Here is a 12,954-nt window from a genome sequence, read left to right on the forward strand (position 1 = left end):
GGCGGGGAGAAAAGAGGAAGAATCAGGAACAGAGGGAAGCGGGTTGGTCAGGATGGGGGGGGAGGGTGATGGGGGGGTGCCAGGCCCTGGAGTCAGGTCCCAGGGGCTCTCTCGAAGCCAGCAGTCTTCACCAATGAAGGGTCCAAAAAAGAAAAAAGGGGGCTGGAAGTGCAGGTCAGTCTCCTATGAGGGAACAGATTCAAGTGAAGGGTTTGAGTTTCCCATCCCGAGAAGAGGAGATACCAGGAGTGTTGGGGTGTCCATCTGTCCAGAGAAGGGGTGGCGATTCCGGTCTACTCTGCAGTGAGTCCCCTCAGGAGCCCCCCTTGAAGATGGGGAGCCAGGGGGCCAGGCCCGTCCCAGAGCAAAGCAGGGACAGAGCGGGCTGGAGAACGCAGCCCTTCTATGCACACATCCCCCAAAATGCTGTTCAGAGAGTGATAATCAGTAACCCGTTAGCCAGCAGCCAGCGCCTCAAGAGCGGAGAGCAGATGGGCATACTGATGCTGGACGCGAAGCTGGGGTGATGGTGTGAACATGGGATGGGATGGGGAGAAAGCAGCCTACATAGAGAGGAACGAAAGGGAAGAACATGGCTCCCAGGTTTGGTCCAACTCACTTGCAAGGATGGGCGGGGGTGAAGACATAGAGCCTCCAGCTCCATTCAAGGAGCCTCAAAAGCGCACAGCCACATCTCTCAAGAGACGCCACACACAGAGATAGCACATGTCCCCGTGCCATCTCCACTCAGGCTCCCCAGCCTATAGGCATAGTCACCGCACAGCCCCTGGTGGAAAGGCAGTGAGCCCAAGAAGCTAAAGTGTTCTGGGATGCCTGCCATGTGCATTCCTGCCGACTTAAAACGAACAAGGGGTCAGGAAGGCAAAAACCAGTGCGAATTTAGGAGCAAGGGAAATTTGATAAAGGAAGCGGGGCACTAAGGAAGAAGAGTCCAGTGTGCCCAGCTCAGAGGCGGGCATCTCTGCACAGCACCAGCTTCTGAATGGAACACAGGGGGTGCACATGGGTAGGGGCTGATGAAGGAGGGGACCCCTTGCAGCTCAGACTATGTCCTTCATGGAGATATCATGGCTCTTCCTGGAAAGAGGTCAGACCCAGGGTAGGCAGCAAGGGACAGGCCACAGTGCAAGAGGGCCAAGAATCCAGAGGCCCCCTAGCATTCCTAGAGAGAGAGACCAGCCCCCACCCCCACCCCCTGCCTGGGGATTGTGGCTTGCTCAGAGGCATGGTCTGTGGCTGTACTGCTGGGGAAGACACTGTCCAGTCCTCTGGCTCCTCTGTCTGCAAGGAGGTGTCAGAACCTCTCTGGCCTTTTCCTTTTGTGTTGTTGTTTGTTTGTTTGTTTGTTTAGCTTTAGCTGTCCTGGAACTCTCTGTAGACCAGGCTGGCCTTGAACTCATCGAGATCTGCTTGCCTCCATGCTGCGATTGAAGGTGTGCGCCACCACCACCCACACCCAGCCAGGCCTCTCTTAAGTAACAGGTTCCTCATCCCCAGAGGGCATCACAGAAGGCCCCTTCTACCAGAGCCTTCTCTGGTATGTCTGCTCTCTCTCCAGGTCCAGCTCTGAGTTTCCTTGCCTGGGAGCCTGCTGAACTGTGTGACTGCCTCTTCAGCCTCTGGCTTTCCTTCCTTCCAGACACAGGGAACAAATAGGGGACAAAAACTTCTAGCTCCTTAGCAGCGAGCCCAGCCCAGAACTGCGGCCTTCATGCTGCTGCCTGGCAGGCCCTGTGTGGTTCGCTGGATGGGGAGCTAAGGAATTCTAGGCTGGCCTGTGGGCTGGGGAGCTATGTGGAAGCAAGCCCCTGCACCAGGCTCCAACTCGGGCCCCTCGCCCAGGCGGATGCGCCCACACTGGAGTGTATTTGGTGCCCACACACCTCTGCCAAGTGGAATCTGCAGACAAGTGTGTCTGCACCAAGTGTTTGGTCTCAGTTTTGTTATGAGTTAGGCTAGAGATTAGCTCTCAGCACCCATGTCTCTGTAGATGGGGGTGGGGGGGAGCAGAGGACAGCCAGAGGTGTTGGGCACAGCCTATTGGCTGTCATCAGTCTGAGCCATTCGGTCTAGATCTCTCTGGAGCTTGTTCTGACGTCTGAGATTCATGAGACACAGAAAGGCAAACCTGTAGAAAGAAGGCTAAATGCCAAGGGTTAGGTCCCAAGGGCCAACCAAGATAAGTTTTCCTGGCCAAGGATGCCGTCTCTTGTCTAAAGAAACTCCAGCTTCTTCCCAGAGGATTGAGAACAGTCCAAGGAGGTCAGAAGCATTATCTTCTCTCAGGATCAAAGGCTCCAGGGTTCCCCGGCTCGGTCCCACCCAACAGAGTGGAGTCAAGCACTCAGCTGTGTGAAACCACCTGCATGTTCAGCAGGAGGGGCTCTTGTGCTGTGTGCCCAGTCTAAGGAGACTGAGAAAGATGAAATGGCACCTGAGGCCTTGGGCAAGACTTTCCTCCTAGGGCAGCATAAAGGGCATAATTGAGGTGGGAGGGCAAAGGCTTTTGTGGTCCCTGTCCGAGCTGCCATCTGCTGCCACCCACTCAATGAGCTGATTGTGTAGGTCAGAATGGAGCTGGAGGAACTACCTCAAATCAACGAGAGGCCCTGGTCACCCACACGGCCTCCCACCCCAGCGCCTGCCTCTCAGCAAACCTTTGATCAAAGAGCACAAAGGCCAGGTGAGCAACGGAGGGAGCCAACAAGACCCCCAAAGTCCACGATCTACCCCAGAAATGCTCCGCAGATCAGGGTTAGGGTGAGAGTCGAGGTCCACAGAGTTCGGTGTCCTGGGGAGCCCTCCTCCCCTGTGACCAGAATGCAAAGTGCTCTGCCTAGTCTCTGGAGCTTGAAGGCTCCTCCAGGGGGCAGTTCTCGGCTGTGGCACTTTCAGAGTGTATGATGGACAGGGGCGACAGCAGTCTGAACACCGCAGGGCCTCTCCGCTCAGGGCACCCTGCACTGCAGTCTGGGAGGTGACCTCCTCGCTCTGAGTCCTGCCCTGGCACATAGCTGGCCCTCACAAGAAGTCCCCTGGAAGCCAGCCAATTGAGTAGCTCTATTCTCTCTTTCAAAGCCCATGGCCCATGACAACCTAATAGGTAACCTAACAGTACCCTCTATGGCCTTGGGGACCAACAGGGGATGTGTAGGCCAGTACACTGTTCTCACCCATGGGCAAGAGCAGAGACAGTGAATACTCTGGTGGAGAGGTCCAGAATCCTGACAAACCCCACCCCAAACTCAGAACTTTACAGCTCATGATCTGGGTTTGACACAGGCACCGCCCCTACCCATCACTAGCTTTGTTGCGCTGTCTGAGCCAACATAAAAATCTAATAGTTGGGCCAAGGGTGGTGGTGCATGCCTTTAATCTTAGCACTCAGGAGGCAGAGCAGGTGGATCTCCGTGAGTTCCAGGCCAGCCTGGTCTACAAAGTGAGACCTGTCTCAAAAAAAAAAATCATAATCTGCAAGACAGGGTCAACAATGGCTTCCGGGTGAGCTGCTGGTGTCTTCCCAGAACACCTTGGGACTCCCTTGGGACTAGGCCACAAACACAAGATGCTAGACTAGTGTGCGGTAGTGTGTTCCTGTGTCCAGAGTGCACGCAGGAACCTGCACCCCGCATGGCAAAGACAGCTCTAAGTAGGGGGGCGAAGGGAGGCTGCACGCAGGTGCCAGCTGCTTATGTCTGTCACTGGGCTGAGCCAAGCACGGGCTTGTGCCTCGCGGGTGTCAACAACCAATTCCAGAAGGAGTGAGCCAATGAAAGAGCAAGTAAATGTGCCAGTGACCAAGAATGATTCCATGCCATCTTGTGTGTGCAGGACAGATGCCACCAACACTCCATAGGAATGACTCGGGTGGGGGGGTGGGGGAGACACTTATCACACTCAGATGCAATTCTGGCAGGTGTGTGTGGCTGTGTTCTAGGTCCGCAGCCCACAGCATGGTCAACCGTGGAGCACTGCTCCAGGCTGCATATCAGGGTGTTACTACTACCTAGCTCCAAACTGCCGAGGTCACCTCTGGCTGGTGCCCCCACCAGCTTCTCCAGACAGAGGGGAGTGTAGGTCGGATGCAAGCCAGGGAGAGGCCAAGGGGGCCCGGGACAGGGTGGTTACCGAGGTTGACGGTGAGCTTCATCTGCCCCCCGTCCAGCTCGAGACGCAGAGTGTCGGCCGATTCCCTGGAGGTGGTGGCCATCATGAGTCCATAAGCCCTCTGGGACATGAAGCGCAGGGACACGTCCTCTGCTTCCGTGTGCATGGCACTTGGCAGCATGATCTTCATGTACATGGAGCCATCGTAGCTTAGGACTGTGGCCTCTGCCCCAGGAGTGGAGAGCAGGAGAAAGTGGGGGGGGGGGTTGCAAAGGAGAGGGGGGGGACAAGAGAGCCGTTACTAGGAGGGAAGGCTGGGGCTGGCCTGAGGGGTACTCTGAAGGGGAAGGAAGCACGGAATGGAAAATGGACTCCTTCTGAGGACAAGGAACAGGCCTCACCTCTCTCACAGACCCGACCTAGAAAGCCGGTCCCGATGCAATCGCAGACGAATCGGTTCCAGCCCTCTCGACAGATGCCCCCGTTTCGACAGGGGGCTGAGGCACACTGCTTCAGCGTCTCCCGGGAGCAGAAGGGAGCAACCCCCACAGCCCCCTGTGCCTCAGCTAGGCCCCGGAGATCTCGACTCCGTCCATCTATGAAGAGGTCTCGCACACAGCCCACGTAGCCAGCCCGGAGAGCAGCCGTCCACACCTCCGGGGGCAGCGGCAGGTCCACTCGCCCCCCCTCAGGGAGGCCGCCCAGGTACAGCTCACTTTCCAGGTCTAGGACCTCGCTCTCTCCCGTGGCCAAGAATGGCGTGCTGCGGCTGTTCACAGAGATGGAGCCTGGGGAGCAAAGGAGAGTGGGGCTCAGTGGAGATGGAAGTCACAGTCTGGAAAGGGGTGCCGGAGTTTGCTACCGAGCCCCGCTCCATTCTGTACCCCCACATTGGGCTCAACGGTATTAGCAACAGCCTTGGCCCCAGGCACTAGCCTCCCTTACTCTGCCCAAACTACATAAGTAGTCCACAAGTCCAGGGGCTTGAGACTCAGATCCAGTCTCAGACCCAGCCAGCTGAAGTGTGCCTTAAGCCGCTGTCCGGACTCTTCCTAGACACCTAAAAGAGACCTCTAAACTACACAGGAGGCACACACATGCAAAATCTTGCACCTCAAAAGGGTCCTATCATCCCCTGGATCAGTCCCATCCCCAGCCTGTTGGACCAGGAGCAGGAGGCAGAAAACCTGGAGGAGGCTGAACAATTGAACCCAAAGCCTTCTACCCAAAGCGAACACCAGCAGCTCTCAGAGCAGCGGGCCAGGCAGCTTCAGACACATCACTGACGTCTCATGGCCCCTGCTCAGCACTGGTCCTTTACTATCCTGTACTGAGCCAGCAGATGAGGCTTACAGAAACTGGGGAGCCTGCCCAAGGATCACAGCACAGGAGAAACATAACACAGGTCCCCTCCAAGCAGCAAGACCCCACAGCCCACCTCTTCCGCCCATCAGCCCTACAAGCCTGCCTGGAGCTGGTTCTGAGGCCAGCAGACAAGATGACTAGGAAGCCAGCTTCTGGGGCCCTAGGATACAGGCAGGTGGCCAGAAGAAAGTGGGGCCTGGGATTCCCTGGTTAGAAGAGTCATTTGTCTTGTTTTGTTTTGGCAGCTATTGGGTTTTTTGTTTCGTTTGTTTTTGCTTGTTTGTTTGGCTTTGCTTTTTAAACAAGAGTTTAGTCTTACTTATGTGGCTCTGTGTGTTTGTATGTCCATGTGTGCATGAGGATGCCTGCAGATGCCAGAAGGGGGCGCTGGGTTCCTTGGAGCTAGAGTTACCAGGAGGCTGTGAGCTGCTGCACATGGGTGCCAAGAAACAAACTCTGGTCCTTTGCAAAAGCAGTCTCTCAGCTACTGAACTGTCTCTAGCCCCTTGTTTTGTTCTGGAAGCAGAGTCTCAAGTTGCAGCTCAGGCTGGTATAGCACTCACTCACTATATAGCCCAGGCTAGCCTCAAACTCAGGGTGAGCTTCCTGCCCTCCCCCCACCACCACCCGGGGCTTCTGGGTGCTGAGACTCCAGACAAGCATTCCCTCCCCCAACTGGGCTGGAAGACTTCCTTGGGAGGAAAGAGTAAGAGTGCGGATTAAGTATGGTTTGTTCTCTCCAAAATGCAAGTAAAATGTGGCAGTGAGGGGACATGGGATCTCTAACAATGACTAGGTCCCTAGCTGTACCTTTCCTTCATGGGTAAGGCCAGGAGTGAGGCTCTCGGGAGAGCAGGGTGTTGCACAGAGAGGCGCCCGTTCCTTGTCTTGTGTGGGAATACCTGCCCTTCGGTTTGGCTCTGTGTTAGGACAGTATGAAAGCCTGCCCGGAAACTGACACTGTGCTCTTGGGATTCAGTCTCCGTAACTGTGAGCCAGGTAAGCGTTCCTTGACAAGTGCATACTCTCAGATGTTCTGTTAGAGCAACAGAAAACAGACCGAGATGGTGATTACACTAGAAAACTATCTGGGATCTGGCGGGAGCCTCAAAGCCTTTACTATAATCTGGTTTTGTTTTGTTTTGTTTTTCAGATGGGCATTGGTTTTTTTGAGGCAGGGTTTCTCTGTATGGCCTTAGCTGTCTTTGATTCACTTTGTAGACCAGGCTGGCCTCGAACTCACAGAGACCTGCCTGACTCTGCCTTCTCGAGTGCTGGGATTAAAGCCGTACGCCACCACGCCCGGCACCTTTACTGTAATCTTAAACTGCAGAACACCCTCCCTTGTGCATGTGAGTGTGTTTGTGTGTGTATGTGTGTGTGTGTGTGTGTGTGTGTGTGTGTGTGTGTGAGAGAGAGAGAGAGAGAGAGAGAGAGAGAGAGAGAGAGAGAGAGAGAGAGAGAGAAGGGTGTTTTTATGTAGCCTTAGCTAACCTGGAACTTCTTATATAGACCAGACCTTATTATAGCCTAGAACTTAGGAAATCTTCCTGCTTCCGCCTACAGAGTGCTGATCTCACAGATGTGTCACTGTGTCTAGCCTCCCTCCCTCTCGTGTGTGTGTGTGTGTGTGTGTGTGTGTGTGTGTGTGTGTGTGTGGTGTTCTGGTTCAAGATTTTTTGGTTTTGTCTTTTTAACCAGGGCATCATGCAGCCCGGAATGGTTTTATATAACCAAAGATGACCTTGAACCTTTTGTCCACCTGCTTCATCACCCAAGTGCTGTGTCATAGGTTCGTGCCATCGTGCCCAGCTTGTTTGTATTTGTTAAAGTTTTTTTTTTTTATTCTTGAGATAGGATCTCACTATATACCCCTGGCTGGCCTGAAACTATCCCCTTCTCCTAGTGCTAGGATTAAAGGCATGTACACCATATCAGTCTAAATATTTTTTAAAATGATGCATGTGTGTGTATGCCTGAGGTGGGGTATGTACATGTAAGTGCAGGCAGCACGGAAGGCAGAAACTCTCACCAGGTCTCCAGGAGCCTGCAGGCAGTTGTGAGTCGCCAACAGGGGTGCTAGGAAACAAGCTTGGGTCTTCTAGAAGAGTGTGTGTGTGTGTGTGTGTGTGTGTGTGTGTGTGTGTGTGTGTGCGTGCGTGTGAGACGGGTGCTTCCTGTGAGCCCGAGCTGGCCTGAAACTGCTCTGTAGACCAGGCTGGCTTTGACTCACTGAGCTCTACCCCCTCTGCCTCTCAAATGCTGGCATTACAGGTGTATGCCACTGCGCCTGGAAGCCCTATATGTTTATTCCATGTGTGTCTCTTTTTCAAGTTTGGGCAAACTTGTAAAAGAAGAAAGGAGGGGGCTGGGGAGAAGAGGGATGAGGCCACGGCGGCGGTGGCAGCCAGCTATGGTGCTTCACGTCTGTGACCCCAACACTTAGGAGGCAGAGGCAGTACGCTCGACACATGCCGGAGGCCAACCTGGCTACCCAGTGAGACCCTGTGTGAAGAAAATAAAAGCAAAGCTCTTAGCAAGGTTAAGTAGTGGTAAGGAGCCACTGTGCGGCTTAGGCACGGATTTGGTGGGGATCTTGAGAGGGAGGGGCCTGGGGGTTGGATATGAGCACAGAGATTGGGGGGGCAGAGGGTCAAAGCCTCCTCTGAGATACAGCTCCCACTAGAAGCCAGTCCCTCCCTCAAAACCTTCTGGCCCAAGGCCGGGCGTGGTGGCGCACACCTTTAATCCCAGCACTTGGGAGGCAGAGGCAGGCGGATCACTGTGAGCTCGAGGCCAGCCTGGTCTACAGAGAGAGTCTAGGACATCCAAGGCTACGCAGAGAAACCCTGTCTGGAAAAACAAAACAAAAAAGCAAAAAAGATGAGAGATGGCCTCCTGGGCTCCTTTGTAAACTTTTTTTAAAAAGATGCAGTTATTTGTATGTTATGTATATATTCATATGTGCCTACATGTATGTAGGGGTGTGAGCCACCACGTGGGTGCTGGCAACCAAACTTGGGTCTTCTGCAAGAGTTAAAAAGTGCTCCTCACTGCTAAGCCACCTCTCCAGCTCCAAGCCATTGTTTAAAGAATTGTTTTTATTATTTATTATGTGTACGTGTGTTTGCATGTCTAAAGAGGCAGAAGGAGCTGGATGCCTCGAACCGGAGTTACAAGTGGTTGTGAAGTGAGCCTCCTGGTGTGAGCACAGGAGGCTGAGCTGTCTCCAGTTCCTGAAGAGTGTGTGTGTGTGTGTGTGTGTGTGTGTGTGTGTGTGTGTGTGTGTTATGTGTGTGATATGTGTGTGTGTTATGTGTGTGATATGTGTGTGATGTGTGTGTGTGATATGTGTGTGGTGTGTGTGTGATGTGTGTGTGATGTTGTGTGTGATGTGTGTGTGTGATATGTGTGTGGTGTGTGTGTGATGTGTGTGTGATGTTGTGTGTGATGTGTGTGTGATGTGTGTGATATGTGTGTGATGTGTGTGTGATGTGTGTGTAATGTATATGGTGTGTGTGTGTGTCTGTGTGTGTGTGTGCGCACACACACATGCATGGGTGTGTAGATCAGAGGACAACATTCAGGAGTCACATCTCTCCTTGCACCATGGGATCTGAAACAAGCTGAGGTCATCAGGATCAGTAAGAGCCTTTACCGCTGAGCTGAGCCACCAGCCCTAGGCTCCTTTAATGCCGTGCCCCCAAGCCTGTTCTCTCATGACGAAGTATCCCCGTCTTCAGGGTCCCGCCACTGGGTTCCTCTTCTAACGGGATCCCAAAATGTGGCCTCTGTGATCATCCATCCCTCTGTTTATGGCCAGAGTCCCCAGAGCCTGCTGTGACCCTGCTTGACCCACTGCTGGAGTGAAGATTCAGCAAGGGCCGAGAGGAAAAGGGAGGGAAAGGAAGGAACAAGAAAAGACATGCACAGCGGAGAGTTCTGGAGAGAGAACTGAAGTGCACTCTGGCCTCTGCTCCAGAGTCACCCCCTCCCCAATATGGAACAGGAGAAGAGCAGATAAACAATACGTGAACATGGCCTGGGGTGTCATACAGCCCTCGAAAGGAAGGGAATTCTGATTCCCACTGCAGCTCAGATGAACCCTGAAACATGCTGTACGCACTGGACCGGCCAGGCACAGGAAGACAGATCCACAAGTGGGATCCAGCGGTTCATGCCGATAACTCCAGCACTCTGAAAGGCCAAGACAGCAGGATCTCAGCTCCAAAACTAGACTGAGCTGTGTGCAAGACCCTGTGCTGACAGGAAGGAAGGCAGGAAGGGAGGGAGGGAGGGAGGGAGGGAGGGAGGGAAGAAAGAGGAGGAATTGGAGAGATGGCTCTGTGGCTAATGTGTTTGTTGCTTAAGCGTGAAGCCCAGAGTTCAAATCACCAGAAACCACAGAAACGCCAGGTGGGTTTCTGTCCTGGCAGAGGCAGGGGGTGCCCACGGCAAGCTGGCTGGCCAAATCTGTTAGCTCTGGGTTTGATTGAGAGACCCTACCTCAGTGAATGAGGAGGATGATTCAAAACATCATCAGCCTTGGGGCTGCACAGGCATGTACACCCACATAGGTGTGCCCACACACACATGCAAGCATGAAACAGAGAGATGATGGCCGGAGGCCAGAGGAGGGGGAGGAGCGCCTGTGCCTAATAGAGACAACTTCAACTTGGGACGACAGATTTGAGACGCGGATGGAGGTGAGGGCTGTGCAGCAATGTGAGTGTAATCAATGCCCCCGATCACGATTAATGATTAAGACTGTAAGTTTTGTGTGATATGCAATTTACCACAATTTCAAAAAAAGAAACAAAAGTAAAACGATGGGGAAGGACCAAGGAGCCAGGCCAGAGTGTGAAGGCACAAGCTACGAAAGGCTGACAACCCAAGTTGGATCCCCTAAGCCCACATAAAAGATGTAGTTGCAGGCTGGAGAGATGGCTCTTCCAGAGGTCCTGAATTTAATTCCCAGCAACCACATGGTGGCTCACAACCATCTATAACGTGATCTGATGCCCTCTTCTGTCATGCAGGTGTATGTGCAGGCAGAGAGCACTGTATACATAATCATAAATAAATAAATATATTCTTTAAAAGATGTAGTTGCTTGTGACCAAGTTCCCAGCATTCCTATGGCAAGATGAGAGGTGGAAACAGGACAATCGCCCAGAAGCCAGTTAGCTTGGGGTACACTGGAAAGCAGGGGAAACAAGAGAAGTCCTTTCTCAATAGGTGGGAGGCCAGAACCAGCTCCCCACGAGTCCTTGGACCTCTACACACGCTGTGGTACGAAAGCAACACATAAAACACAACTAAAATATATTAAAACAGGAAAGGCCCTGGGTCCAATCGCCATCACTGCAGTGTGGGGAAGCAGGAAAGTCAGGGAAGGTCTTAGCTGTGCTTAAGCAGCTGCTCCAAGGTCCTGAACCGAAGTCCAGCCTGAGGACCACTGAGGAACCCTAGAGACAGTCACTGAGGACCCACTGTGCTGTCCCGGCACAGAGCCAGGGGCTAAAGACCTTTCTCTTGGGAGGGGAGAGGAGAGGACGGGTGGCAAGGGCTCACTTCTGGGAGCCTGGAATTCCCCTCCTCCCTGCAAGCAGAGGAGGTCAGCCTCGCCAGCCAGCAGTGGTGACTGCTGTAGGAATGAGAAATTTTAGCTGACGTTGATAAGCACTTAAATTGGATAATGTGTCAGGCCTCATTTGTATCAATTCTCTTTCTGGGGTTCAACAAGATGGAGGCAAGCACACAGGAATTAGCAGACAGAAAGCAAGAGCCTGGGAGAGAGAGGGAGGCTGAAAGGGAAGCGTGGAGGAGAGGGCCCGCTAGAACAGAAGTGCAGAAACGCCGTCCACAGCCATACCACTCTGAATGCAGGGTCAGGCCTGGCTAGTTACAGCCCGGCCAGCTGTCCCCTTGATTTGAAACCCTCATGGCCAGGCAGGGGTGGTGGCCTATTCACTGCCTCTCTGATGGCCAGAATAAGGTGGACAGTCTATCAGCCTGCAGTCTGTCCTCAGAGCACCAGGCAGCTTCTCAATGCTCGGGCTGTGCATTCATTCAACCAAACACGGATGGAAGAATTTACAGGAAGATTGTCTGTCTAAACATAGATCCTGCTGTTCTTCCTTATCTTCTCTCTCTCTCTCTCTCTCTCTCTCTCTCTCTCTCTCTCTCTCTCTCTCTCTCTCCACGACCTCAGGCTAGCTCAAATTCCTTATCTAGCTGAGGATGACCTTGAACTCTTGATCTTCCTGCCTCTACCTCCCTAGTACTGGGATTACTCGGGAGGACACCACCACGCCTGGAACCTGGGCACTGTGTCGGCCCCATCATCTGCCTTCCATTAGGTATTCTGGGAGCTCTAGAGATAAGCTACCCAGGAGGATTGAGAGATGGTAAACAACACTCTGCCGTCTTTTATAAGAGGCTTAAGCATCATGGATTCCAGTGTCTTTGGGGGTCCTAGGAGCAGCCTTCCCAGACAGTGAGGAATAGCTGTTACCTGTTAAGTTAAAGAAGTTAAGACTCTTAAAAGGAAACCAGGGCCAGAAAGCCCTTTTCTTTGTTTTGTTTTAAGACAAAGACTCACTATGCAGCCAGGGCTGGTCTAGACCTCTCTAAGTAATCTAAACTGCCCTCAAACTTAGGGTTCTCCTGCCTTTGCCTCTCGAATAATGCTGGGGTTGCAGGTGAGAGTGATTTTCTTCAAGACATGGGACATCTCCCCATTGGACGCTATGCTAGTGTGCCCACACAAGCTCTTTCCCATCCACAGTGACCGTGGGTGACACTGTTCCCTCCACGGATACGAAAGAGCGGAGGCGTGCCTCAGATCCCTATGCCTTCTGACAGCTCACAGCAACCAAAAGGCCAAGGGAGGACCGGGGGGAGGAGACTAAGCCGGAAATGCAAGCTTGCGTGGTTAGGTAGTTATAAGAGTGGTCAGGGGGAAGGGAGGGTCCAGAGGCCTCCTGACCTTTGCGCCCGTCCCTCTGGAAGTCCACGTGGCACCACTCGCCGTCATTGACCTTGCGGCTGGACGCCCGCAACTTGATGCCCCCAGAGCCCATGTCCAGCAGAAGGTAGAGGTAACCGTCCAGCAGCTCCATGGCAAAGTAGTCGGCCCTCTGCGCAGAGCTGTGGCTGCCCGCCCCGGCCCCAGCCCGCCGGCCCTGGCTGAAGAGCAGCAGCCCATTGGGTTCAGTGGTTCGGAAGTCCAGGGAGATGGAGCCAGTGCGCTTGGCGCTCCAGCGGGGCAGTGCAACAAAAGCCTCGGGGCTCTCAAAGGTCACAGGGTCCAGGGCAGCCACATCCTCGCAACGGAAAGACAGGTCCCCCTGCAGCTTCATCTTCGGGTCCCCTTCCTTAGCCAGCCGAGACAGCTCCAGCTTGAAGTCATTGTTCTTGTAGACCACCTGTCAGGAGGAGAGAGGTCTGGGTACAGCA

General features: G+C 53.5%; 1 protein-coding gene across 4 annotated transcripts in view; it reads right to left on the minus strand.

Moving 5' to 3' along the window:
• The window catches only part of NRXN2 (neurexin 2), a 114,424-nt gene that overhangs the window by 46,181 nt on the left and 55,289 nt on the right, over positions 1-12,954 (minus strand). For all 4 annotated transcript variants that reach the window (XM_084760315.1, XM_084760309.1, XM_084760311.1 and 1 more), the window contains 3 exons: positions 12,485-12,923; positions 4,530-4,916; positions 4,150-4,353 (listed from right to left, as the gene is read on the minus strand). In XM_084760315.1, coding sequence (XP_084616441.1) covers positions 4,150-4,353; positions 4,530-4,916; positions 12,485-12,923 — 1,030 coding nt within the window. The remainder of the gene's footprint in view (positions 1-4,149; positions 4,354-4,529; positions 4,917-12,484; positions 12,924-12,954) is intronic.

This window comes from Acomys minous (assembly GCF_964271855.1).
Source record: "Acomys minous genome assembly, chromosome: 2".
Taxonomy (NCBI): domain Eukaryota; kingdom Metazoa; phylum Chordata; class Mammalia; order Rodentia; family Muridae; genus Acomys; species Acomys minous.